Raw genomic sequence first — 26,167 nt, 5'->3', positions numbered from 1 at the left:
ATTAAATGCCACTAACAGAAAGGGCCACAAGTAGTCCTCATTCTTTTTGCTGACACAGACTAACATGGCTACCACTCTGAAAACTGACGGAAGAGGCACTAGGGCTCTGCCCTGGCATGAAAAGAGGTGCCAGGGCTAAGCCCCAGTACAAATTACTCTGCTCCTATGCCCGTCTCCAGTAATAACTTGGGCTGGATTCAAACTGGCAACTTAGACGTTAAAATCTTCCTATCCCAGAGCCATCTATTTCCCCAGTTTATGACTTTTGAAATCTCATTACATCCATATTCCATATTACTCACTCTGGGTAAAATTCATCCTCAAGGCAAAGGATCAGCACAAGGTCTGTATATCATTTAAATCCCATTTAAAACTACAGCATAGACCCTTACTAAAGGATGAATTTCATCTCCTGAGAACATTGGAAAATGGAATATATTGCATGTCCAAATGCCTTCTGGCTTTCTGCTGATATTCATCTCTCCATAATGCCTTTCTCAGTGGTGATTACCAAGATTCTGGCAAAACAAAACAAAGTTTCCTTGTTTTATAATAATCGCTTTCCTACTCCTGCCTGATTCATTCAGTTACTCCTCAATCTAGGGTCTTGTGATGTCAAAATGACTTTCACAGTGGTGTATTGTAATGTCATAGTCACTGGATTGTGATTGAATGAATCTGAGAGAACGAGGAGGCTGATTAGAAAGGAAATAGCTTCTGTTTACATAAGTATACTGGTAACCAGCAGAAAATAGTTACAGAAAAGGACAGTTTTCACTGGGATTTTATAGAATTGTATACATTTAGCTTGCTGGAGTGGTGTGCTGTAGCTGCATTTCTCTTTGACAAGACTTACAGAAACCTGGTATTGCTGTTAAAACATTCAAATCTGAAAAGAAAGAAGGCGAGAGAGAAAGTTAAAGATTTTCCTTCTTTTAGCAGGTGATTTATCTAGAACATTTGTCTGTAATTTAACTGCTATAGCCTGTGCACTGTGATGCTCCAGCTGGAGTTACCACTGCATCACTTAATTAATTTTAATCCTCCATAACATGGACTGAACTAAATTATATTATATTTTATTTATTTATATATATTTTATTTCAGCAGTCAGATGGCCAGTAACATTAACCTTTTCTTCCTTACCTGCACTCTCTGTCTGTCCATTCAGTCAGAACCAATAGATCAGTTCATAGACCAACCAATTGTTCTCATTTTGAAACTCTCTGGAAAACTTTTGTCTCCATTTAACCACCTGTGGTGCAACATGTGGGGTTAGATCCATAGCTGGTGGTAAGTCAGCATTGCTGCATTGACTTCAACAAAGCGATGTCAATTTACATCAGCTGAGGATCTGGTCTGTGGTGTCCTGAACCATGCTTGCTTCTATAGCTGTTATGACTTTCTTCTTCTTAAATACTATACAGTGGAAAATCCTTAAAGACTAACATATTTTCAGACATATTACCCTTACAAGTAGAGAAGCCTGGAAAACCAGGATTTTTCTTACAACATTTTTTGCAGGAAAAAAAATCCCCTTTAGAAATGTTCCCAATGGGAAACTCCAAAAATATGTGAGAGTGGGGTGTTTTTGTTTTTCACTTTCCCACACTTTCTTACTGTTTCTCAACTTTTTCCAATGAGGGGGAAACACTTTTTTTCTTGTTTAAAACAATATTTTCATTTTTAAGTGTTAACACTTCAACACACTATTAGTTTTTGAACTGACAAAAGTCAGAAAACTATCAGAAAGTGGGAGGGAAAAGTAGGTTTGCCTCAGCCCCACGCTGCCTGCCCTGGGCGGGGAGAGGCAGAGCCCAGTTCTGAGCGGGGCAGCGGATACTGCCCCGCCAGGGGACCCCCGCAGCTTGGGCACTTGGGGGTCAGTGTCTGTCCTCTTGACTCTGCCTGCCTGGGGCTGGGGAAGCAGCTGTCAGCGCCTGCCCCTCTCAGCCCTTGCACCCCCCCATCCCACTCGCAGCCCGTCCATTTGTACCTCCCCCCATCGTTCCTTCGCCGTACCCCTTCCCCTTGTACTCTCCCTTCGACCCGCATCTCTCCCCTTGTACCCTCGCCCTTCCCCTGCACCTCTTCTCCCGCAACCCTCCTGATACCTTCTCTCCTCCTACACCCTCATCCGCGAGTACATCACACCCCGCTTCTCTGCCAGTGTAGAGCCCCCAAGCACTCCCACACCTGCTCCTCTGCCTGAACCCTCTTTACTAGAGACCCACCCCTTTCCGGGTACAAGATTTGAGGGTTAGTCCCTATGCCTTCCATGTGCATTTGGAGCACTAAAGATGGGGTTGCGGGGGACGGGGGGGGTGAGATTTATACTCCAGTGAAATAAAAATAGGAGAAATGGTTTGATCCCCACTGCAAGTGTAAACGGGGATTGCTGTGGTGAATGAGGAGGTCACGTTTGGGGTGGGGGGAGCCCAGGGCTGGGGCAGCGGGGCAGCCAAAATTTTTTTTTGCTTGGGGCGGCAAAAAGCCTAGAGCCGGCCCTGGTTATAGCTGCTTCTTTCTTCCGTATCTTGTTCCTCTTTGCTGTCTAAACTTACGGATAGGCCTGTCCCATTCATCCTCTAGTTTAAAGTTTTTCCCTTGGATTTGTTGAACTTCGGTTGAGCCAGACTATTGGTCCTCATTCCGTTCAGATGTCGCCCGACCCGTCGTCTTTCAATATGCTGTATGCGTTCTAGAGATCCCACCTCCAAATAAATAACTTCTTCCCGCCTTCACTAATGTTTCAATCACACATTCAGGGTTGTTTTCTTTCATTGTACCCCTGATCAGCTAGCAACAAACTATAGAAAACTACAGTCAATGGGTTGGACCCTCCCTTTGTTTCGATCGAGTTATGCTCATTTACATCAATTGAGGACATAACTTTACATTTAAAAGTCTGACATAGGCTGGGATTTTCAAAGGGCGCTAAGGGAGCTAGGCACACAAGTCCCATTGAATTTCCATAGGAGTTGGGTGCTTAACTCACTTAGGCTGCCTGCTACATACTCTTCTCATATGCCTCTTCCTATGTCCATTTTCCCCCCCTTGATTGTGAGTATGCGTTAGGAGCTTCCTATTAGCCTGCTGGTCAGATTAACATGGAAAAAAGGGTGGTATTCTACTTAAGATCCACCCAGGGTTCCAGCTCATTGTATAATCACATGACTTGTTAAAATGGAAGAGTTTTCAAATATTAAAAATCAATACTACGATCTTGCCGCTTATTCAGTTTGAAGTCCTGATTTTCATTCCTGTTGGGTGTTTCTAAGTGGGAAATATTAATCCCAGGTTAACAGGAGAAAAAGAACAATCTGGAAAAGTAGAAAACTCAAATACTCTGTAAGCTTCCTGGTGACTGGGAGGCTCAGAGGATTAGAAAGAATATACATGCCATTGCTACCTGTTCTGTTGAGAGAGATGTGGGTCAAGCCTTTGCACCATATTTAAAAGCTATTGCATTTAGTATCTGACATAGGTGAGTTTTAGCCATCTAGGAAGGGGAGGAGCTTGTGGTTAAGGCAGTGGCCTAGGTATCAGAGACTCCTGGTGTGACCTTGAGCAAGTCACTTAATCTTTCTGTGCTTCAATTCCCCATCTGTCAAAAGGCAATAACACATCCTTTATCTATTGAGAATGAATGTTCTCGATTGGGAAACGATCTGACTATGTTTATGTACAGCACCTCGCATAATGGGTCACCATTCTCATTTGAGGACATTGGGTGTTACTGCAATACAAATAACAAAGCATTACATAGTACTTCCTGTAAACAGGTAAGGATTATACTGTGGGGCTGATAGTGAGCAACATTTTTTAAAGAGAGTTAGGAACCTAAATCCCTTTGAAAGTCAATGGGATTTAGGATCCAAAATCACTGAGCTGCTTTTGAACATTTTCCCCACTGTGAAATGCAATCTTTCACCTCTCCATCACTCATTTATTGCTTGCCCTGTTCACTAGTGACAACGTGTTACAGGTGCCAGCTGTTCTGTGGCCTTTCAGTAACGAGTCAGTGATTTCAGCCCTCTTCTCAGCGGGAAAGTGTCCAAAACTGTGGCCCTTGACTCGAATGCTCATTTGCAGTCTGACAGAGAGGCTAAGAATCAAATAGGCCTGAGGACTGAAGTACCTTCTTACCCCTCCAGAACAGGTTGAAATACATTGCAGGGCTGGGGCGGGAGGGGAAGCTGCTACTGCCTGTACTGTGAATAAACTATGGACTTCTAGGGCTTTCTGTCTGGCACCTTGCAGCAACACAGATTCTGGGGTTAGAGCATCTCATTATAAATGACTGCATATGTAACACCGACAGACCCCAGTCTTTGGCAGGCAGGATCGAACCTGGGATTTCTGGAGCTAAATACATGAGCCTCTACTGCAGTGGTCCCCAACCTTTCAGTGTGGTGGGCGCCAGACGACTAGCCACCGAGGAGCGTGGCCGCCGGACAAGCAGCCGCCAAAATGCCACCGAGAAGCAGCAATGCCAAGAAGCGTCGCTGCCACCGAGAAGCAGCATCATCAAGAGGCGTCGCCGCCAAAATGCCGCCGAGAAGAAGCTGCTTGTCCGACGGCCACGCTCCTCGGCGGCGGGGCGCTCCCTTGGCAGTAGGCGGGCACACATAGATGTCCTGGCGGGCACCATGGCGCCCGCGGGCACTGCATTGGGGACCACTGCTCTACTGCGTGAGCTAAAAGCCACACGGCTCTTAGCTAAGGCTGTAGCAGACTCATTAATCTCTAAGTGGTCTCAGTGCCAATAGAGGGGACTGAACACCACACCCAGGAGGTGTGCGGGTTACAAATAAGCTTTTGATTTGCCTTTTCACAAACTGAATATGTCCTGCACAGGAGGGACCCTGGCAAATGAATTCCTGACAGAAGAAGAGCTGTATATTCGTTGGCTGCAGATTGTGACTTTCCTTCCTGTGATGTCCTTCAGCACTCCGCCATGGGTCTGCTGTGACGACTGGGTACGTACTCTTCACATACTACATCAGCGCATGCTCCCTGACGCACACAGGACAGCTAAACTGCCCTGTAGCATCTTTCATCCAAAGATCACAACAGAGCTTTATAACGCCCCCGTGAAGCCGGTATTACCATCTCCTTTTCACAGGTGAACAAGCTGAGGCACAGAGGTGTTTAAGGCCAAAAGGTTCAGAATTTGGGTCTCTAAAATCTAAACCCATGTGTTCTAAATGACAGAGTTTAAAAAAAATAATAAAAATCATTAATGCAAGCTCCTCCCCGACACAATTTGAAGAACTGATTTTCATTTCTGTTCAGGGTTTCTAAACTGGAAACATTAAGTAATCCCAAAGTAACAGGAACAAATAACAATCTTAAAAAGTCAGGCTCCTAAATCCATAGATTCCTAACAAGTGTGGGTGGATTTTCAATAATGCTGAGCCCCTTCAGCTCCCACTGAAATCAATAAACCTGGGCTTGGTCAGATCAGTGAAGGAAGTGAATTCCAGGACAAGGGCTCTTCAGTGTGAACACCCTGCTTCTGGAACCACAGATGTTTATATCTCGGGTCTGTTGGCTCAAGTGTTTCAGCTGTTCTAGAAAGCCAGGGCACTTCCTGTAATATAGTACCTGTGGCTAAACTTACTCAACAGGGGTGTAAGCTGCTTTCTGCCCCAGGCAGCTGTTGCTTCTGAGAGGTTCTCAAGAGCAATTCAGTATAAGACACATTGTGGTTAACCAGTCTAGAAGTCATAAAGATATGAACAACAAAGCAAGGTCCGTGTTTGAGAGAATGCCTTACCCGAAGGAGATAATGCCTTTTGGGCTACCAGTGCCACCTGAGATTCCAGGAGCAATCGGGCAACCTAAATCACCATCAATTTGTTCACCACTTAGACAAACACTAGAGAATACCCCTGAACAGTAGGAAGCAAACCACACCTACTGGACTCGCAAGGTCCTTTCCCCACTCTATAGGCACTGCTTTCTTGCCTGGGTTAAGTTTAGCCAGATCACTTTCATCCAACCCTCAATAACAACAAAGCAGTGAGAAGTGACACTCCCCGCCATCCAGATCTGATGAAAGTGATACCTAGTGCTATGTACTATCAACATACTGATGGCACCATTGCCCATGAAGTCACTACAGAACTGTGCTCCAGACTTTTCTTGAAGCAAATAAGTGCCTGGGAGATAATGCACTTCCAGTGCTCCCCAGTTTAGGAGAGAGATGCATCACCCCTGAAGTGCTGCTGACTTCCCACCAGGATGATTGCACTTCAAGGGAACACTTTGCCGAACATTCAGAAGCAGAAATGGCAATCAGAGAAACAGGGTGTCCTTCTGTATACACATCTCCCTGTTGCTTCTGAAACAGCAAGTATCTAGAATAGAATCAAGCAGGCTGATCTCAGACATGGAGCTGAGGGAGATTATAGGGGAGGAAATGATTTGTGAAAATTCAGGCTGGGAGAATGAGTGCTTAAATCACATCCTCTACACTAGTAGCAGAAGGGTTAATCATTTATGGGTTAGAAGAGATGAATCCAGAGTGGATATTACCAATATACTCAGCTCCTAGTGGAGTTCATAGCTACAACTATTATCAATCTATCACAGCTGTTTGCACATGATTGTCTGCTGTGTCTATTGATCATTCTGCTAGGATTTACTGTGTCTGCTTTTCTGAGCAACTACTCTTTTCCTCCAGGAATACATAAGTAGGCTTAAACGTCTCATTTTTCTGCTCTTATATTGCCATCTATTAAGTGAGAGAACATGCTAAATTCTTCTCCTCAGGTACTGAATCTCACTAGGCAATACATACAGAGGCATCAAGATTTTGTTGTCCCGCTCATTCTAAAATTCAGCAAGGAATGGCTCTCCTGGGGGTATCCCATCTTCCGGCCGCTGTGGTGGCTCAGCCCCAATGACCCAGTCACCTTCACTATAGATGACGAATTCCTCATTGGAGACGAGGTAAGACACAGAGAGATTTGGGTACTAATTACATGCAGCAACGTTTAAGATTATGATTAAGACCAGGTACCCCCTGATGCCCACACTTCACTCCCGACCCATCTTCATTGAATGCTCCAAATTAAATGGCATTCCTGTATTAGAAACATAGAAACTGATCCAAAGCCCAATGAAGTCAATGGAAAGACTCCCATTGACTTTAATGGGCTTTGGATTAGGCCCATAGACATTAAAGAGGGAAAAGACCAATTAAGTAATTAGCACTTATCCAAACCTGGAGGTCAGTGGAAGATTTTTCCCTATATTCTCTAGTGCTTTTCTCAGTCTAATTTTAAATGGCTCTAGTGAGTGAGCTTCCAACACATCCCTGGGGAGGCTCTTCCACAGCCTATCGGATTTTACTGCCAGTTGTTTCCCGATAGTCAACCTAATTTTTTTCTTCTGAGTTTCATCCCATTACTCCTAGTTATGGCCCCTTTGCCCACTCTAAACAACATTTTTTCCTCCTTGACATTTATATTGTCCAAATACTTGTACTCATGATCAGATCCCAGATTGTTATCTCTTCGCCAAGCTAAGCATAGTTAGCTTTTAAAATCTTTCCTCATAAGTCAGAGGCTTCAGCCCCTGAGTCATTTTTGTTGCACTTCTCTGAATTCCCTCCAATTGCCCTACCTTTGGAGAGCTTGGCAAAGACTACACAAGAATAATTTTGATTTATGGGATGTTCTCTGAAGTCTCCTCTAACTCCTGCAGCATCAGTATTTCACTGTTGTGTTTACAATGCTTTGGCAAAGTAGCTGCCACTTATTGCGCTGATACAAAAGACAGACATTTCCAACTATATGAAGAGCAATTTATAAACTTCATTCATCTCCTCTGCCCATTCATTTTCCTTAATGACCCCTAACAGTCCAATTGTGGAAAATCATTGGTTTGTTACTGTAGGATCCTCTATACATGTGCACTGGTTTGTTTCTCATAGTGTTGGTTGTGAGCACTAAAAGAGGCTGTCCTGGTTGCTTGTGGGAGCAGGGCTGTGTACTTGCTTATTGCTATAGGCTTTCTCTGGAGCACTGAGCTGTGTGCATCTGGTTTATTATTGTAAGGTTGATCAGGTGTTTATTGACTCTTCTAATTTTGATGAAGAGCTGAGAATTTACAAAAAAACATAGAAACTTGGAAATCAAAATAAATATTAGGTGCAATGTTGGCCACTGGATGATGCCCTGATATCTATGTGTGTTTCCATTACTGAAAAGAGAGCGCACAGGGTTCCAGTTTATAATGCATTTCTTGATTACTCATAGAAGATTCAGTTGTTTGTTTAACCGATTACTTTTTTTCTGCCAATTTTTCTGTTTTATTTCCATGCAAAAGGCAGATGAGAGGCAAAAAGCTGAGAGCCAGGAATTCCTAAAATCTGATCCCAAACCTGTCACTGACTTTCTGTAGTCTTGGGCATGTCACATAACCTTTGTTTCAGTTTCCCAATTTGTAAAGTGGGGTTAATAATAATAACATTCAGACATTTCGCTGGCATTAGTTAATGTTTTTGAAAATGAAAAGCACTGAGTCAATTTTCAGCTAATCAAAATGTCGAAAAATTTCAGTTTGGGTTGAATGAAACATTTTGTTGTGACAAAATCAAAATGTTTTTGATTTTTTTAGTAAAAATTAGAGAAAACTTTGAAGCAAAAAATGTTTAGACATGAAAACATGGAAACGTTTTGATTTTTAAAAAAAAATTTTTGCAGCCAGAACAGTTCAGGCAAACTGACATGAATTCATGAAACATTGTAGCCAAATATGCATTTTTCACTGGAAAAAAGGCATTAGCTGAAGAATTTTGCCTAAGTATGGTCGTGATGTGAAGGAAAACTGAGATTGCCTGGTGTATAAACACAGGCTGAGGTCAGTGCCCTGATGAAGGCACTAAAGCCTGTAGATAAACAGACTGGTGAACATGCGTGAGGCTATTTTTGACCCTCTAGATCAGTGGTTCCCAAACTTGTTCCGTTGCTTGTGCAGGGAAAGCCCCTGGTGGGCCGGGAGGATTTGTTTACCTGCCACGTCTGCAGGTTCGGCCAATCCAGAAAGGAAGATGGAGATATAGAAAATGTACATCCATATACTCACACCATCCCTTGCAGAACAACCTGAAATGTTAACCATTATCTTCCTCACCACCATCACCTTCCTCATCCTCACCAGTGGCCATCATCCTGGCACCTCGCAAGGGCTCTCTCTCCCTCTGCACACAGGCTGGGATACAACCTTTATAATATCATAGAATATCAGGGTTAGAAGGGACCCCAGGAGGTCATCTAGTCCAACCCCCTGCTCAAAGCAGGATCAATCCCCAAATGGTCCCCTCAAGGATTGAACTCACAACCCTGGGTTTAGCAGGCTAATGCCCAAACCACTGAGCTATCCCTCCCCCCAAATATACTGTGCTGACACCACTATGCCTAATGCATATTCAGTAGGGGTTTCTCCCCTCTTCCTTATTTGTATTTCCTTGCCCTACTAATGTTGGGGTGCCCTTCTCCTATAGGTTAGTATATTAATGATCTCAAATTATTATCATATATGTCAGTTCATTGCCATGATGGCCCTCTTGTGGTCAGACATCTGCAGATGTTCCTATCCTAAAATATCAAAAGCTGGTGTCTAGCGTTTTGCCGCCCCAAGCAGAAAAAAAAGAAAAAAAAAAAAAAGCCGCGATCGGCGGCAGCTCTACCGCCGCTTCATTCTACAGTGGCAATTCGGTGGCAGGTCCTTCGCTCCAAGAAGGAGTGACGGCCCCGCCCACGAATGGTCGGACGTGCTGCCCCCCCTATTCATTGGCCGCCCCAGGCACCTGCTTGCTAGGCTGGTGCCTGGAGCTGGCCCTGGGTGTTAGCTCATCTTCCTGTGGTTGCCGGTGTCAATATATACAAACTTCCCCCTTAAACACTCTATTCCCAGTTCCCCAAAACTTAGGAGTGACCATTGGGCCATTTATCTATGACAAAATTCATAGGCCTCAAGCCTAGGGTTACCATTCGTCCAGATTCTCCCGAACATGTCCGGCTTTTCTGAGTTAAAAATAGCGTCCAGGGGGAATTTGTAAATGTCCGGATTTCCCCCCCATGCAGAGCGCGCGCGGCTGACAGGGCAGCCGGCTGGATCATGCCACTCGCACGGGGCTCCGGCAGCCAGAGCCCCTCCTCCACTTCCCCCTCCTCTCCCCTGCTGCTTGAGATCACTCCCCCCGTTTTCCTCCCCCTCTCCCTCCCTGCATTCACAGATCGCCAGACGTTCGCAACGGGTCTCCGGCGGTCTGGAGCTCCTCCCCCTCCTCCCTCCCCTGCTGCCCAGCGCGCCGCTCTGCGGGGGCGGGGACCGGGCTGTGCGCTCCGCTGGGGAGCGCGACAGCGTGTCGGGCTCCGTGTGGAGCTCGACACGCTGTTCTGAGCGGCACAGTAAGGGGGTCAGGGGGTCGGAGAAGGGGCAGGGGGTTCTGAAGGGAGCAGTCAAGAGACAGGGAGCAGGGGGAGGGTTGGATGAGTCAGGAGTTCTGGGGGGGGCTGTCTGGGGGTGGGGGTGTGGATAAGGTTTTGGGCAGTCAGGGTACAGATAGGGGGTAGGGTCTCAGGAGGGGGCAGTTAGGGTGGAAGGGGTCCCAGGAGGGGTAGTCAGGGGACAAGGAGCAGGGGTGGGGGGTTGGGAGTTCTGGGGGGTGCTGTCAGGGGGCAGGGGTGGGGAGAGGGATTGGAGCAGTCAGGGGACATGGAGCAGAGAGATTTAGATGGGTCGGGAGTTCGGGGAGGGCTGTCAGGTGGTGGGAAGTGGTTGGATGGGGCATGGGAGTCCCAGGGGTCTGTCTGGGGGTTGGGGTGTGGATAAGGGTTGGGGCAGTCAGGGGACAGGTAGGGGGTAGGGTCCTAGGGGGACAGTTAGGATGGGGGGAGGGTCTCAGGAGGGGGCAATCAGGGGACAAGGAGCAGGGAGGCTTGGGTAGAGGGTGGAGTCCTGGGGGGCAGTTCGGGGCAGGGGTCCCAGGAGGGGACAGTCCGGGGACAAGGAGCGAGGGGAGGGTTGTGGGTTCTGAAGGGGGAGGGGAAGTGGGAGGGAGTGGAAGGGGCAGGGGCGGGGCTAGGGCAGGATGGGGACGGGGCTAGGGCGGGGCTCCTCCCGTCCTCTTTTTTGATTAATTAAATATGGTAACCCTACTCAAGCCTTATGCTAACTGCTGGAGTCAGTGTCTCACGGGATACAGGCCTATAGGTTCCTTGCATTACTGCTAAATCTGAGACACCTTAAAGTGGCCCAAGGCTCAGAAAGTGTTGGGCATCCACCCAGAGATGAATTAAGGCAATTTGGGGCTCTAGGCACACCAGGACATGCCACCCATTGTGCCCCTGCCTCTTAGGGTTGCCAACTTTCTACTCACACTAAACCGAACACCTTTGCCCCGCCCCACCCTTCTTCAGAAGCCATGCCCTGCCCTTTTTCTGAGGCCCTGCCCCCACTCACTCCATCCCCCCTGCCATCACTCGCTCTCTCCACCCTCACTCACTCGCTCATTTTCACCAGGCTGGCTCAGGGGGTTGGGATGCGGGAGGAGGTGAGGGCTCTGTCTGGGGGTGCAGGCTCTGGGCTGGGGGTGCGGGTTCCAGGGTGGGGCCAGAAATGAGAGATTCAGGATGCAGGGGGGAGTGAGGGTGCTGGCTCTGATGTGGGGCTGGGGATGAGGGTTTTGGGGTGCAGGAGGGTGCTCTGAGCTGGGATCAAGGGGTTCGAGGTGCGGGAGGGGGCTCTGGGCTGGGGCAAGGGGTTGGGGTGCGGGGTGTTGTGAGGGCTCTGGATTGGGGGTGCAGACTCTGGGGTGGGATTTGGGATGAGGGGTTTGGGGTGAAGGAGGGTGCTCTGGACTGGGACTGAGGGGTTCGGAGGGGGGGAGGCGAATCAGAGCTGGGTTGAGGCACGGAGAGTGGGGGAGTGAGGGCTCCTGGGTGGGGAACCTTTTTCTGTCATGGGCCATTGACCCACATGACTCCAGGAGCTGGGACCCTATGTGTGGCCCTATCGTGCCTATGCCTTAATCCAGCCCTATGTTTGCCCTCTGAAAATCACATCCTTTCAAGAGGTCTCAAGCTGAGCACCCAAATATCACTAGTCTCTTTTAAAAATCTTGGCATCAGATACTAGCATTTGGACCTGCAGTTAACTGTAAGCACAAGTAATTTGGGTTAGATAAGTGTGTTTGCCAAAATTGAGACTATTTTTAAAATCAGGCTCTGTGTGCGCACACACACGTGCACATGGGTCATGTTCAAGTGATGATACAGGATAATGTATGTCCGAGATGAGCAATTTTAGCATGTGTGATGGAGCAAACTCTAAGTATAGCAAGTACATTTCTGTGTCTTTTGATAGGCTTGTGGCAAGCATTCTTTATCCCTCTTCTCCTGCACTCGCACAACTGCACCTTGGGATATCTCTCATTTTGCCTATCCCTAATGTAGCCCCTATGTGGTTTCTGCTTCTGATTTACTGCTCAGTACCATGAGATATTTCCTATACCATGTGCTTTGTCTGCTCTCCAAAGCCAGCAGTCCCAATATTTTCAGTCTGTCCTCATATGGAGAGCTCTCCATTCATCTAACCATTTTCATTGCCTTGTCCTTTTCATCCTTTGGAAATATCATCCAAGCAATACTGCCAAAGTCATTGTGACCGTGAACCAGTCACAGGTTACTGCACAAGTAGAACTGCCTGAAAGCTGATTTTTCCTTAATCTCCACTCCATTTTGGGGAGATTTCTCTATCTTTGGCAGAGCAGGACAAACAGCAAGTTGCTCAGCATGGCCACATTCCATCTTTTAGCTTTACTTTTTCTACTTATGACACAAAGAATCAACCCTGCAGCTGCAATCTTTGCCCCATGCACATATTCCTGTTCCCTCCCAGTTTACCACTGGCTGTGAGGCGCGAGAGTTTGCCTCCTTGGCAGAGTCGGACACAAACCATAATGCCAGATTTGTATGTGCGTCAGAGTTTTCAGCTCAAGTTTTTCCTCTATAATGGGCCAAAAATGAACACTGAATCCAATTCCCTTTGACGTCGGAGCTGGATTTTGAATCTACACCATGGCCAGCTCCAGGCACCAGCCCACCAACCTTGTGCTTGGGGCGGCACCTGGAGGGGGCCAGCGCGGCGCTCCGACTCCGGCCACCGGGGAGAGCAGAGCTGCAGCGGGCTCGCCGCCCTCTCCCCAGCACTCTGGCCGCTGGGGAGAGCGGAGCCCCGGCAGGGCTCGCCGCCGGGGAGCGCGGAGCCCCGGCCGGCTCGCCGCCGGGGAGAGTAGAGCTGCAGTGGGCTCACCGCCGTGGAGAGTGGAGCGGCGGCGAGCTCGCTGCCCTCCCCCTGGCACTCTGGCCGCCGGGGAGAGTGGAGCTCCAGCAGGGCTCGCCACCCTCCCCCTGGCGCTCTGGCCGCTGGGGAGCGCGGAGCCCCGGCAGGGCTTGCCGCCCTCCCCCCGGCGCTCCGGCCGCCAGCAGAGCCGCAGCGGGCTCGCCGCCCTCCCTCCGGTGCTCTGGCTGGTCGGGGAGAGCGGGCCCAAGGCCGGGCTCGGCGCCCTCCCCTGCCGCACTGGGGGGGAGGGGGAGGAGGGACGGCTGGAGGCTTTTTTGCCTGGGGCGGCAAAAAAGCCAGAGCCGGCCCTGATCTACACTAGATCATTTGAGGAAGAATGATCTTGTGGTTAAGCTTCTGCACCAGTATTCAGGAGACCGGTTCAGTTCCTAGCTCTGCAACATAGTTCTTGTGTGGCCTTGGGCAAGTCCCCATGACTTTTTCCGTGCCTCTATAGGTAAAATGATGATGGTTCCTTTTCCCCAACCTTTTCTGCCTTGTCTATTTGTTTAGGCCTTCCTAGCCTGTCCCTATCCTACCTATCATTTCCCATTCAGTATTAAGACATAGACTCCTGCCTCCAATTGGCCCCATTGCCCACCTGTTAAATTTTCAAACAAACTCCTTTGTGCTTTCTCTCGTGCTGCCCCTCATGCTTGGGAGGCATTCCCCATAGACATTCCCAGAGCTACTTCATTGTCTACTTTCAAATTCTTCCTTAAATCTCTCCTTTCTCATGATGCCTCCAAAAAAACGTGACAATGGTTGGGCCGCTGATGTGCTGAGACCACTTCCTCAATATTGTCTCATTGTACTCCCCTGTCTGACTGTATCCGTCTGTCGTCTCATGTCTTATGCTTAGATTGTAAACTTCTTGGGGCAGAGACTGTCTTTGTGTTCTGTGCCTGTACAGCACCTAGCACAATGGTGCCCTGGTCCATGACTAGGTCTCCAAGGCACTATGGCAATACAAATAGTAACTAATAATAATATTTAGATTATCTGTTTTTCAGGGCAGGGACTCTCTCACTACGTGTGTGTGCAGCATCTTGCACAATGGGGCCCTGATTTTGATTGGGACTTCCAGGCCCTACTGTATTAGATATAATTAACATGGAGTAGATCCAGGATTTTGGTTCGAAGAGCGCCACCTCTTCTCCCCCCACAAATCTCCTCTCTCCCATTCTGGGTGAGGAAATTTCAGTATGCAAGATCAAAGCCCAGAAGACAGCTTTAAAAAATGGCATTCTTTGGAGAGCCAGATGTTTCCACATGTGGCCTTCCACCCGCAGGCACTCTGTCCAGCCCTTAGGTCCCAGGTTCACTGGTGCCCTAGTGAGTTGCCCAGCAACAACCTTAAAGCCTCAGCTGCTACAGATTCAGAGTTAGTTTCAACAAATGGATTGCTACTGAACATAATGGCACTCATTGGGGTCGGGAAGGAATTTTCCTCCAGGGCAGATTGGCAGAGGCCCTGGAGGGTTTTCACCTTCCTATGCAATGTGGGGCACAGGTCACTTGCTGGAAGATTCTCTGCACCTTGAAGTCTTTAAACCATGATTTGAGGACTTCAATGGCTCAGACATAGGTTTGATACAGGAATGGGTGGGTGAGATTCTGTGGCCTGTGTTGTGCAGGAGGTCAGATTAGATGATCATAATGGTCCTTCTGACCTTAAAGTCTATGATTCTATGATTCACTGTGCCACAGGACAGAGAGATTGTGTCCAGGTCAGGGCTTCATCTGTCCTGCCAAGCGTGCTGGGCTGCACCTGAGCAATGGAACTCGCTGCTTTGCCAGACATGTCGAGCGACATCTGGTAATGCCACTCACTGTGCACCAGCACCTTCTCAGTATACCTGGGAGACACCTGCAATGGTCAGTGTGTTGAGATGCATTTGGGGTGACAATATCCACAGTGCTGCCAAATGTGCAGGGCTAGATCTGGGTAAGTTGCCAGCTATGCCAATTGGACAGGCCAAGCTGTTTTTGAGCAATGCCACCCACTTTTCTACCAGATCTATTGGGTTCATTTGGCTGATAGCACCTCATGGACATGGTCTGCCTCTGGGTGATGCCACTTGCTTTGCTGCTGGACACCGCTACTGGACCAAGCTGTTTCCAGGCAATGTCCCTCACTATACTGCCAGACAGCTAACTTATTTGGGTAATCGTTCCTGCTGGACGTGCTGACCTGCATATGTGTGATGTCTTCCACAACGCTGTCAGATGTGCATCTGCATAACTCCATCTGCTGTGCCGCCAGACTTACCTGGTCCACATTTGTACTATGCTGCTACATGTGCCAGACTGAGTCTAGGCTTGGTGCCCGTTGTGCTGCTGAGAGCACCGGGGAACCAGCACCCCGGTGGCTGCCAGATGTGCTAGACTGAGGATAGCCAATGTCATTCACTGCACTGTCAAACTGCATCTGTATGATGGCACGCGCTGTGCTGTTAGGCATGCGGGGATGAATCTGAGTGACAGCACCAGCTTGCATTGCCAGAGGCACTGGGCTATTTCCTGATATTCCCTTGACACCACTAGCAGCAAAGCAGTCACCAGTAGCTGAGGGGTTAAACAACCAGCAGAGCAAAGTGAGTTAGAATGCAGCTTGCCCCAGCTCCAGTTGCTGTCTGGGTGCCTGGGTGAAAGGAGAACAACACATGTGTGTCAGGGAGAGAAGTATAAACATTTAAATTGAAAACATATTTTATTATCTGTGTTTATTATTTGATCTTGAAATCTCTGGGCTAGGTGGGCTTTTCTGGCTGCGTCGGGGCTGACTATCATATATCAGCAGTCTGGGAATTATGCCAGGGCTCAGCTCCAACAGTTCACAGAAGGACTCTGGGGATGGGAGGTCAAACTGGATGAAACAGGCACCCCATACTCCACCGCCTATTTCTGACAGGTGAGTTCCAACACTGCAAGCCCAATCCTGTTGACACACAAATCAATGATAAAACTCCCATTTTCAGTAGGGGGCCATGTGATTTTTGTACTGGACCAGTGCCCTGGCAAGATGTTCCCCCGTGTGGCTGGAGTAACAGTCTTTTTGATTAGAGGAAAGAGCAGGACCCTGACCATTTGTGGTCATTAAAGATTCCATGGCATCTCTCACAAAATGTGGTGAGTTAACCGTAGCATCCTGTGACCTGTACGTTTAGTTATTCATTTAAATTGTCTCAAATCCATTGTTTTCCCAATAATTTGGGAAGAAGAATGTCCCGATTGCAAACCCGGGTTGACCATGAATGATAAACTTCACAGAAAACATTTCTACAATAACAAAGGTCTGGAATTTTGGCTGCAATGTTGAAGATTAGTTACAATCACAAGCAATCTAAAACATATTTCCTTCCCGAAAACCCCTTGAATTGAAAAATCTCCTGTGCAATTGAATCGGACAGTTCCAGTACAGTAATGTGATCTGCATTAGCAGGAAAAGATTCTTTTTTAAGATACCACAAGCTCAAGAACAAAGATCAGAACAACCTCAGACCTTCTCCTAAAAGGTGGAGAGCCAAAGTTTGGCTGAAAGTTCGGCTCCTAAAATAAGGTACAATTGAGTGTGCTCTAGGCAAATACTGCAATCAATCTCTAGTGGGTCTGATGAAATCAGAACTGATGCAAGCATAAGCCTATTCCACAATTCAAAGCAAACCTGAGCCAAACTTTTTATGAGCTCAGAAAGAGGTTGGATATTATTATTTTATACTTTCATGCAGTCTAGCTCGTTAGGGCTGTAAGTACTAAAGTACAGCCAAAAAAAAAAAAAAAAAGACCATTCTTGTGCAATTTCTGGTACCTTCAGTACCAGGGAGTACTGGGACATGGCAAAACTGTTCTGAAATGTCCAACCACTAATGCAGAGAGGAATCCAAATCATAGGACATTTAACTGAACTGAATCTTTGACCGTCTTTCATCACTATAAGCAACTTCTCCGAGGCAAAGTACAAACTGCCATTTTGGTAAGGCTGAAAAATTGTTGTTTGACTGATTTCCTTGAGCTTTGCATCATCAGCGACATTGGATTAGGGAGAATGTCCCTGCTTTTGGGCCCAATCCTCATCCTATTAAAATTCATAACCAAACATCCATTGATTTTAAATGGGAGCAGGATCTGGCCCATTGTAAATCCTTTCCTACATGCATATTTAAATTCACTGTGAAGACACAGGAAGAGAACACAGAGACTGTGGCTGCTGCATTGATACACTGGAAAATATTTGGTGCACTGGCATTTGATAGCACTGCAACAAATTGTGGTACTGCATCTTTAAGGGCATAAGAAAGTGTGAAGTCAGCATGTCAATGGAGTGAAATGCAAGAGGAAGGAAAGCTAAAAGATGTTGCCATCCCTGTGTATTAAACATGCTTCAGTATTAAAAGTAAACATAACAGTGTCAAAAGCATTCCACAGAGCTGGCCAGCTAATGAAATAATTTATTTGTGAATAACTATTTGATAGCCCAAATACACAATGAATATTATTTGCAGCGAATTATTTGACCAGCTCATAACCATATGGAATAGAAAACCAGAAAGGTGCTCAGATATCGCAGTGATGCTCATGGCGTACGTAGAAGAGGCAGCCATCATATGATCCTAGGTATAATCTGTTATTTCTCTAGAAATTTACACTTTCTCCACAGTGCCACACTATTTGGAAACTCCTTCCACAGTTTTTCAAAAATGAGAGGGAAACAATGATAGTAATCTTTTGGGGGATTGTGACGGGGCGGACTGGCCCCACACTGGGACTGAGAGAGTTAACCCTTCACTGCTGGCAGAGGAAGCCACGCCCCTGAGGCTCTGTTGGCCATGCTCCAACCGGGAGTCAAGCATAAAAGCCTGCAGAACCGCTCAGTCAGGGCTGGCGGCTGGGGAAGGAGGACGCCCAGCAGAAGCTCCAGCCCAGGAGTAGTTGCAACCCTTACAGGAGGGAGCTGAGGAGCCAGGAAGCAGGCCCAGAGACTAGCAGCTGTGGGAACCCCACGGAGCATCGGGTGCTGAGAAACCTGGAGACCCTGATGCCACAAGGACTGCTATGTTTGGAGGACTGGTAGGCAGTGACCCAGGGAAGGGAAGGGAGTGGTATCTCCCACCCCTCTGAGGGCAGCGTGTTGCAGTAGGATTCCCCACTGACCCATGGCGGATCATGCCATCACTGACAGGGCCCTGGGTCAGAGCCCGGTGAAGGCAGGTGGGCCTGGACTCCCCTACCAGAGGTCTCTAATCTCCCCCCGCCCCTTTGGGGGTTGACATAGTTCATCAACCCCTCTCTCTCACCCCAAAGGAGGTAGATGAACTCCGGCTGCTGGGCCACGCTATTGCCCAAGGGGAGAAGAATTTAGAGAGACTCTGGCCATTAGGTCACGCTGCCTTAGGAGTGCACTATAGAGACTCTGGCTGCTAGGCTGCGCTATCCCACCAGGGGAAGAGGGTGTAGAGAGACTCTGGCCATTGGGCCCCGCTGCTTTAGGAGCGCACTAGAGGGACTCCGGCCATTAGGCCATGCTACCCCACCTGGGGAGGTGGATTTGAGGGGCTCCGGCCATTAGGCCATACAGCCCTGACTACTGGGGAGGTAGTAAGACTGACATAGACGCAGGGAGGTGGGGTTAATCTCGCCCCCTCCCCCCCTTGAATCAAAGGGGTTGATGAGGTACAAAACCCGCCACAGGGATAGATAAACCTTATACTCCTGTCTCCATCTGTTGTCTCTTGTTTCATATTTAGATTATCAACTCTTTGGGCCAGGGACTGTCTTAATTCTGTGTGTTTGTTCAGCATCTAGTACAAGGGGATCCATGACTAGGGCTCCTCAGTGCTACCATATTACCAATAATAAATAAGGATAATAATAATCTATGGTGAAAATTAAATGTCACCAGCCTATAATTGGAACAGGCAAACATTATTTTAACCCAGTCCCAGCCATCTAATCTTCCACATAATAATGGCTAGAAGAACCATAGCTGAAAGCTCAGCAGGCACCAATGAGTAAAGTGACCATATGACCTGGTTTTACCAAAACAGTCCAGGTTTACCATTTTGTTTGCAGTGTTGTTGTAGCTGCGCTGGTGCCAGGATATGAGACAGACAAGGTGAGTGAGGTAATATCTTTTATTGCACCAACTTCTGTTGTCCCTTTCACCAATATAGGTTGGTCCAATAAAAGATACTAACTCACCCACTCTCTTTTTAATATCAGAGGGGTAGCCGTGTTAGTCTGTATCCACAAAAACAACAAGGAGTCCAGTGGCACCTTAAAGACTAACAGATTTATTTGGGCATAAGCTTTCGTGGGTAAAAAAACCTCACTTCTTCAGATGCCCAAATAAATCTGTTAGTCTTTAAGATGCCACTGGACTCCTTGTTGTTCTTGTCTTTCTAGTTTACCATAATTTTCTCATGTCCTAAGAACTTCTTTCTGGATGCTCTAAAATGCCCTTTTGGGTCATTTTATCAGTCAACCCCCTTATTTATTTATTTATTTATTTATTTAAATAACTACAAAATATTTCATCACATGTGTCTGATGAAGTGGGTATTCACCCATGAAAGCTTATGTTCCAATACTTCTGTTAGTCTTAAAGGTGCCACAGGACCCTCTGTTGCTTTTTACAGATCCAGACTAACATGGCTACCCCTCTGATACTTGACAGGACTCTTTGTCGCTTTTTACAAAATATTGGTTCACAGTGTATTATTATGTTGAGTAAAATTTGCATTGGGCTTACTGGGAACACACAGTCCCAGTAGAACAAGTGTTGAGTGTGATAAACAGTGTTTGGCATAAAGAGAAAAGCCAAAGGAGCATAGGCACTATCAAAGCAGTTTCTTAGCTCAACGTGAATGTTAATGGCACTTGTTCCATTTTTCATGATAAACTTACTGAGATACTGGAAGAAAAAAAATCTTTCACTCTGCCCATGTGGCTTTTGATCCAGCAGCTGTCAGGACAACACCAGCACAGTTTTTTTTTTTAAGTGCACTTTTGCACGAGTATTTCACAAGCTTAAAAATGTCACCACAAAAAACTCCCGTTTTTTATTTAGTATGTGTGGTCACTTCATCTGTAAGTGGCCTTTTATAGAATGTTAATTGTTTTTAATAGTGTTTTTTTCCCTCATTAGCATCTTTAGCTCTCATTTCCCCTTGCTTTTTCAGTCTCTCCTAAGAGGCACATAGCTCTAGTAACATTTAAGTTTGAATAAAAACCACAGTGTTAGTGGGTTCAAAATTAGACAAAAGCAGCTGGCTCTTCCCTACAAAAGGCAAAGCATTTTTTTGGAAACTTATGTAGGTTTCTGAAATCCTTTTCCAGTTTCTGAAGTAAAATAATTTCTCAGTGATAAATATTTTCAAGAGCTTGGAATTTGCCATTTATTTTTCAGAAGGGAAAAAAGACATCCATCAACTAAAGCTTTTAATCTTTTTAAAAACTGTTCTTTTCCCATTAATAAAAAAAAAAAAGCTTTAAAATTCCCTGGAAATTGTGGATTATCATGAAGGAGCCATACTGGAGAGGCTGGCTGCTGGGCTATTTTTAGAGGACAAAAGGTTACTCCAGCTCTCAGAGTGAGAATCATTTAATTGGGGGTTAACTCTTTTGGTTTTGTTTTCATCTAAAGCAACTATCCACACAAGAAGGCATCAGGCTTGGATTTTTAAAGGAATATAGGAAGTTAGGTATCTAAATTCAGAAAAACTGTCTTTGCTGCAGAGTTAATGTGGGCTCTTACCCAGGTTTTAGCTCAAACACCCCTACCATTCACACAGAAAAACCTCTGACCCAGATTTGGAGGTGCTTTAAGCCCGGCCTAGCTTACATAACTGGGGTTACAGGTTAGAGCCCAAGCTCCACTTAAACTTGAACCCACCACTTTGCAGTGAGGATGCAGACAAAATCATTCAAGTGCTTGATAGTCCTCCAATGCCCTTCCCACAATTCCCCTCAAAGGACACAAGTTCTCATGCAATTGACACAATGGACTGGGAAAGAACCCTAAAGCATTTCAGCACAAAGAACCAGATACACACAGGTGAGTGCAGAACAGTGAGCACACAGATATGCAGGTAGGGCTCTGCTGTGCACACAGTAACCTGGGCTAGGCTAACCCGGGCAGGGCCACCCAGAGGGACGGGCAAGTGGGGCAATTTGCCCCGGGCCGCCACAAGAATATAGTATTCTATAGCATTGCAACTTTTTTGTATGGAAGGGGCCCCCGAAATTGCTTTGCCTCAGGCCCCCTGAATCCTCTGGGCGGCCCTGAACCCGGGTGCCAATCACCTGGATTAACTATGTAGTGAAGACAGAGGCAGAATTTCAGTGGGAGCAGGGAGCTTTAACTCCCTGAGGCTCTTTTGCAAATCCCAGTTTCAGTGTTTCCTGAGCCATTACAGAAAAGACTCTCACTGAGTCCAAGGAATAGTCAACCAGAGTATTAATACTATATGATTGTTATATAATAACAGTTACCAACCAACAGATTTTCCAGGTAAATCATGCAGCCTGCACCACTGTGGACTAACTGTAGCAGTTTAAGATCAGCTCTTCTGGACAGAGAAAAGAAGAGAACAGAAAATGAGCTGGGGGAAAGTCATACACTAAGCAACTGTGGCTAAAGGAAAATTGTAGAATAGAGTCCATTATGGAAAAAATTATATACATTTTTTAATTAGTGCCTAGATACCATAGTAATCACTCCCTCTGGGGCACCTGGCATTGGCCACTGTCGGTAGACAGGATACTGGGCTAGATGGACCTTTGGTCTGACCCGGTATGGCCATTCTTATGTTCTTATGTGGTACATTGTTGATTCTAATCTAGACTAGGCATCACTAATCACCTAGCAATGGAAGGGGCACACATTGGTGCAGGGTGCAATTTAATATGTTCTTGGCCATTAATTTTGATGTAAATGCTCCTAATATAGCACGAGAGCAGCCTTTCTTGCAGGATTACAGGGCTTTCTGGGTTTGATCCAAAGCCTATTGAAGTCAATGGGAATTCTCCCATCCAAATCAATAAACTTGTCCCTAATTAAAATAAAAGATTCAGCCTTTATTATTAATTATTACTATTTATTCTTATTATGCCGGAAATATATGAGGTGATGATGATAAATAACAAAATCTAAGCTATTGAGCAAACTTTGAGCCAGATCCCTGGGTCTGGCCAAGCTGCACTCAGTGTGTGACCTAAACAAGTCATTTAATGTCAGAGTTTAAGGCCAGAAGGGACCCACTAGAAAATCATCTAATCTCTGTCAGTTTTTCCCTATCAGTAAAATGGAATAACAACATTCCCTTTCTCTCTCCCTTTGTCCGCCTTGTCTATTAGGATGCAACTCTTCAGGTCAGGGGCTGATAAGAGCTCCATGTAAAAAACTGCAAAACAGGAACCATTTGCAGTGCATGCCATGTTTTATTTTTCCTGAAAAACCTATGAACAATGCTGCATATTTTTGAGTGTGGTCTACTGGCACCTTTTCTATTAACTCTCTACTAGAGGTGGTTGGAAACAGGATTTTTCATTTAGTGGGCAATTTCTGGGGGGGGGGAGGGAAATCATTATGAATTGGAACAAAAAGTAGAAAGTTTCCTGTGAAACAGAAATTTTCACAAAATTCCAGGGAGCTGGGCTGTCTAGGGAGCTGGTCAGCCCAACCACCCATCAGGTGGGAGCACAGGAGCCTGGAAGCCTGGCAGCCCACCCACGCATCACGCAGACACCTCGTGGAGCCAATCACCAGGGGAGCCAGTGATTCTGGAATCCCAGGGAGCCCGTGAGCTTCCCCCACCAGCCATCTAGTGGGCCGGCAGAAAACTAAGCAGGCTGGTTGGTTTCTGTCGAAAGTTTAGACAGAACTGACACCTTCCTGCGGAACGTTTGGACTCCATCAAATCAGCATTTTTCGGTGTTAAACTTGCACTGGAAAATTTTCAACCAGCCCTATTATCTACAGGTATACAGACATCGCTTTTGCAGAGCGCTCGTGCAACAGACTGTCACTTGACATAATGGGGCTCTGCTGTTGGGTGGGGCCCCTAGGTGAGACAGTGAGGTTATGTCTATACTGCACATGAGTAGCAGCGGCGTGTAGGGTATGCGTAGCTACATGCAGCAGTGAAGATCAGGCTGCATCCACACTGTGGTGTGTAGCTACCTGTGGCACTGTTTAAAAATAGCAGTGTAGACAGGGGAAGCACTGCTTGGGTGTGTAGAGAGCCAAGTGGGGCACATACCCTAAGGTTCTGGCTGGTGCTAATCAATCTCTTGGTCTGCCAGGTCTGTATGAGAAGTGTCTGTGGGCCAAATTTTGGCCTTGTCATAGTAGATACAACTCATTCAGAACTTATGTAAGACTGTATGGATTTCCATTCAGTTGCACTTGTCTGAATCTGGCCCTTGGTTTGCTTAGATTTGCTGCAGTAAATTCTATCTAGCCCTGCTGAATGCTGTGCTTCCTTTAAATGCAGGTACTGATCGCCCCAATTACAGAACAAGGGCGAGTTCAGAGAGACATCTACCTGCCTGGGGAAGGTCACATATGGATGGACACCAACACCAACGCCCAGGTGTTTGATGGAGGAACCTTAATCAGGAACTACTCAGTCAGTCTTGTGGAGGTGCCAGTTTTTGTAAAAGCCTCCTAGATTCCAGGCTGTCCCAGTTCTCACAAGATTCACCTACTTCTCAGAAGAGTGATGCTGACAAGACATGCTCTCTTCCTGTTCAGCCATTTGTGCTTTTCCAGGAACTCTTTTTTTTTTTTTTATATATACAAGTGTTTAAATCTGTTACTGTGATTTGCTACCATTCTAAAATAGTTGAAATACTGCAGGAGCTCTGGTACAAAAAATACCCCCTGTGCACATGCAACACATCTGCTGAGATCATCCAGGTTCATCTGACCCTATCCTGTGTGTTATCTATCAGGAATGTCTCTGATTACCTAGTAGTGAAAGAGAGACACCCTCAAAGTCACAGGCTAATGAGAAAGCAGATGGATTCAATGTCTACTGGAAATATTCCCCTGTTTGGGGGGAAAAAATCATTAAAGTAAAGAGGAAGCTCTAACAGAGCCAGGTATGGACAGACAGCAGGACTGGCTGCCTTGAAAAGAAACAGTCTTGGTTGACCAGGTCTAACTGCCTGCTGGAGTCTTAGTGAAACAGGATTGCATCATCACTTATCTTCTACAGACTGCAACGTTTGCTTTGGGAAAACTGCAGCATCCAGTTCTGGGTGTTGTGTCAATGTCTTTATTTTTGTCTAGGAAAAAGTTGGAGACAAAACTTACAGAAAAGGAATGGGCAGAGAAAGCTGTTCTGTAATGTGTGGCTGCAGGTCACCAATGTGAGGAGTCTTCTCCTTCCTTATGGATGATTTGCCTTGTGTGGTTTTAGAATATCAGGGTTGGAAGGGACCTTAGGAGGTCATCTTGTCCAACCCACTGCTCAAAGCAGGACCAATCCCCAGACAGATTTTTACCCCAGTTCCCTAAATGGCCCCCTCAAGAATTGAACTCACAACCTTGGGTTTAGGAGGCCAATGCTCAAACCACTGAGCTATCACTCCTCCCAGCACACTATCCTGTCTGCTGCCTTCTGCCCCAGCTTTCTCACCTCAGAGTGCCGCCCTCCCATGGCTCGAGAACACCCCAAAACTGAAATCAGCCTTAGTTTATTTTTGGAACTAAGCAGCCTATTTGAAGCATAGGGATGTGTGTATTATGCAGCAGCTGGGACTCAGTAAACCGAGGAATAGCAGCACTTAAGACATTCAAACGGTTCTAGGAGGCTACAAAGAGAAGATTATTTTCTGTAACATTAGGAGCTCAGCAAACACATGAGGATCTTAGCAGCTGATAAGATGCTACAGAGGCTGGACATACATAGTCTTAGCATACCTGGGGGAAGTAACAGCTTCCAAGTGAATTTAAATGACCTTACCAAAGGGTGCATATATATAGGAGGAGTGGGCTCAGATTTTCAATGCTAAAATTAATGTATATGGTACAATTTCTGTGTGTATCCCATGACAAGTACCCAACTTCACCCATGGCAAATGTCTTACTGCTTTGCCATACCCTTGGGATAGATGAGCCAGATGCTTAGCTGGTATAAGCCAGCATAGTTCTATTGACATTAGTGGAGTTAGGCCAATTGACACCAGCTGATGACCCCTCTCATCTTCCTTTTAGATCAGGAACCGCTCAGGATTTTCCTAATCTTATTAAGAGTATCTAGGACTTTCTGGAGTGTGAGGGGGCCCCAGGGCAGTGTCAAAATGCAGGGTGCCGCAAGGGGTCAAAGGCTGAGTATGGGAGGGGGAGCCCTGTGTGCCACACGGGGAAGGGGCTCACTCTGACCACGCCCAGGAGGTTGCTGTGGCACAGGGTACAAGCTTAGCATGAAAACAACTTGTGCCCTGTAGGAGACAGAAGAGGCTGGGAACAAAGAAGCGCCTCTTGGTGCTGCTCTGATAGCATTGAAAGGCCTTTTAAATGGAGTTCGAACAGAACAGAATAGATTTTAGCTGCTGCCCTGAGCTTGTAACTTGACATGGTCCCCTCCAGGTATTCAATCTCATCAGCAATTTACATGAAACAAATTGATATTGCAGGCACCATCCAAGGATCCACATCAGCCCGTGGCTGTTTGTAAAAAAAAGGAATTTGCTTCAGCCTCCTCCTGCCCCCCCCTCAACCAGGGCCGTCCCTAGGCATATGCTAGGGGGGGTTACCATATTTCCACAAGCAAAAAAGAGGACATAGGGGGGGGGG

The 26,167-nt window shown here is 46.6% G+C and overlaps 1 protein-coding gene across 5 annotated transcripts in view; it reads left to right on the top strand.

The window, feature by feature from the left end:
* Positions 1–26,093, top strand: part of LOC117877368 (SITS-binding protein-like) — a 74,008-nt gene extending 47,915 nt beyond the window's left edge. For all 5 annotated transcript variants that reach the window (XM_034770443.1, XM_034770440.1, XM_034770441.1 and 2 more), the window contains 3 exons: positions 4,861–4,982; positions 6,781–6,960; positions 23,859–26,093. In XM_034770443.1, the coding sequence (XP_034626334.1) occupies positions 4,861–4,982; positions 6,781–6,960; positions 23,859–24,035 (479 nt within the window). In that variant the 3' untranslated portion in view covers positions 24,036–26,093. The remainder of the gene's footprint in view (positions 1–4,860; positions 4,983–6,780; positions 6,961–23,858) is intronic.
* Positions 26,094–26,167: the final 74 nt, after the last annotated feature.

The sequence above is a fragment of the Trachemys scripta genome, chromosome 4 (genome assembly GCF_013100865.1).
Source record: "Trachemys scripta elegans isolate TJP31775 chromosome 4, CAS_Tse_1.0, whole genome shotgun sequence".
Classification (NCBI taxonomy): Eukaryota; Metazoa; Chordata; order Testudines; family Emydidae; genus Trachemys; species Trachemys scripta.
The sequence above is the reverse complement of the archived record's forward strand: the minus strand, read 5'-3'. Positions and strand labels throughout refer to the sequence as shown.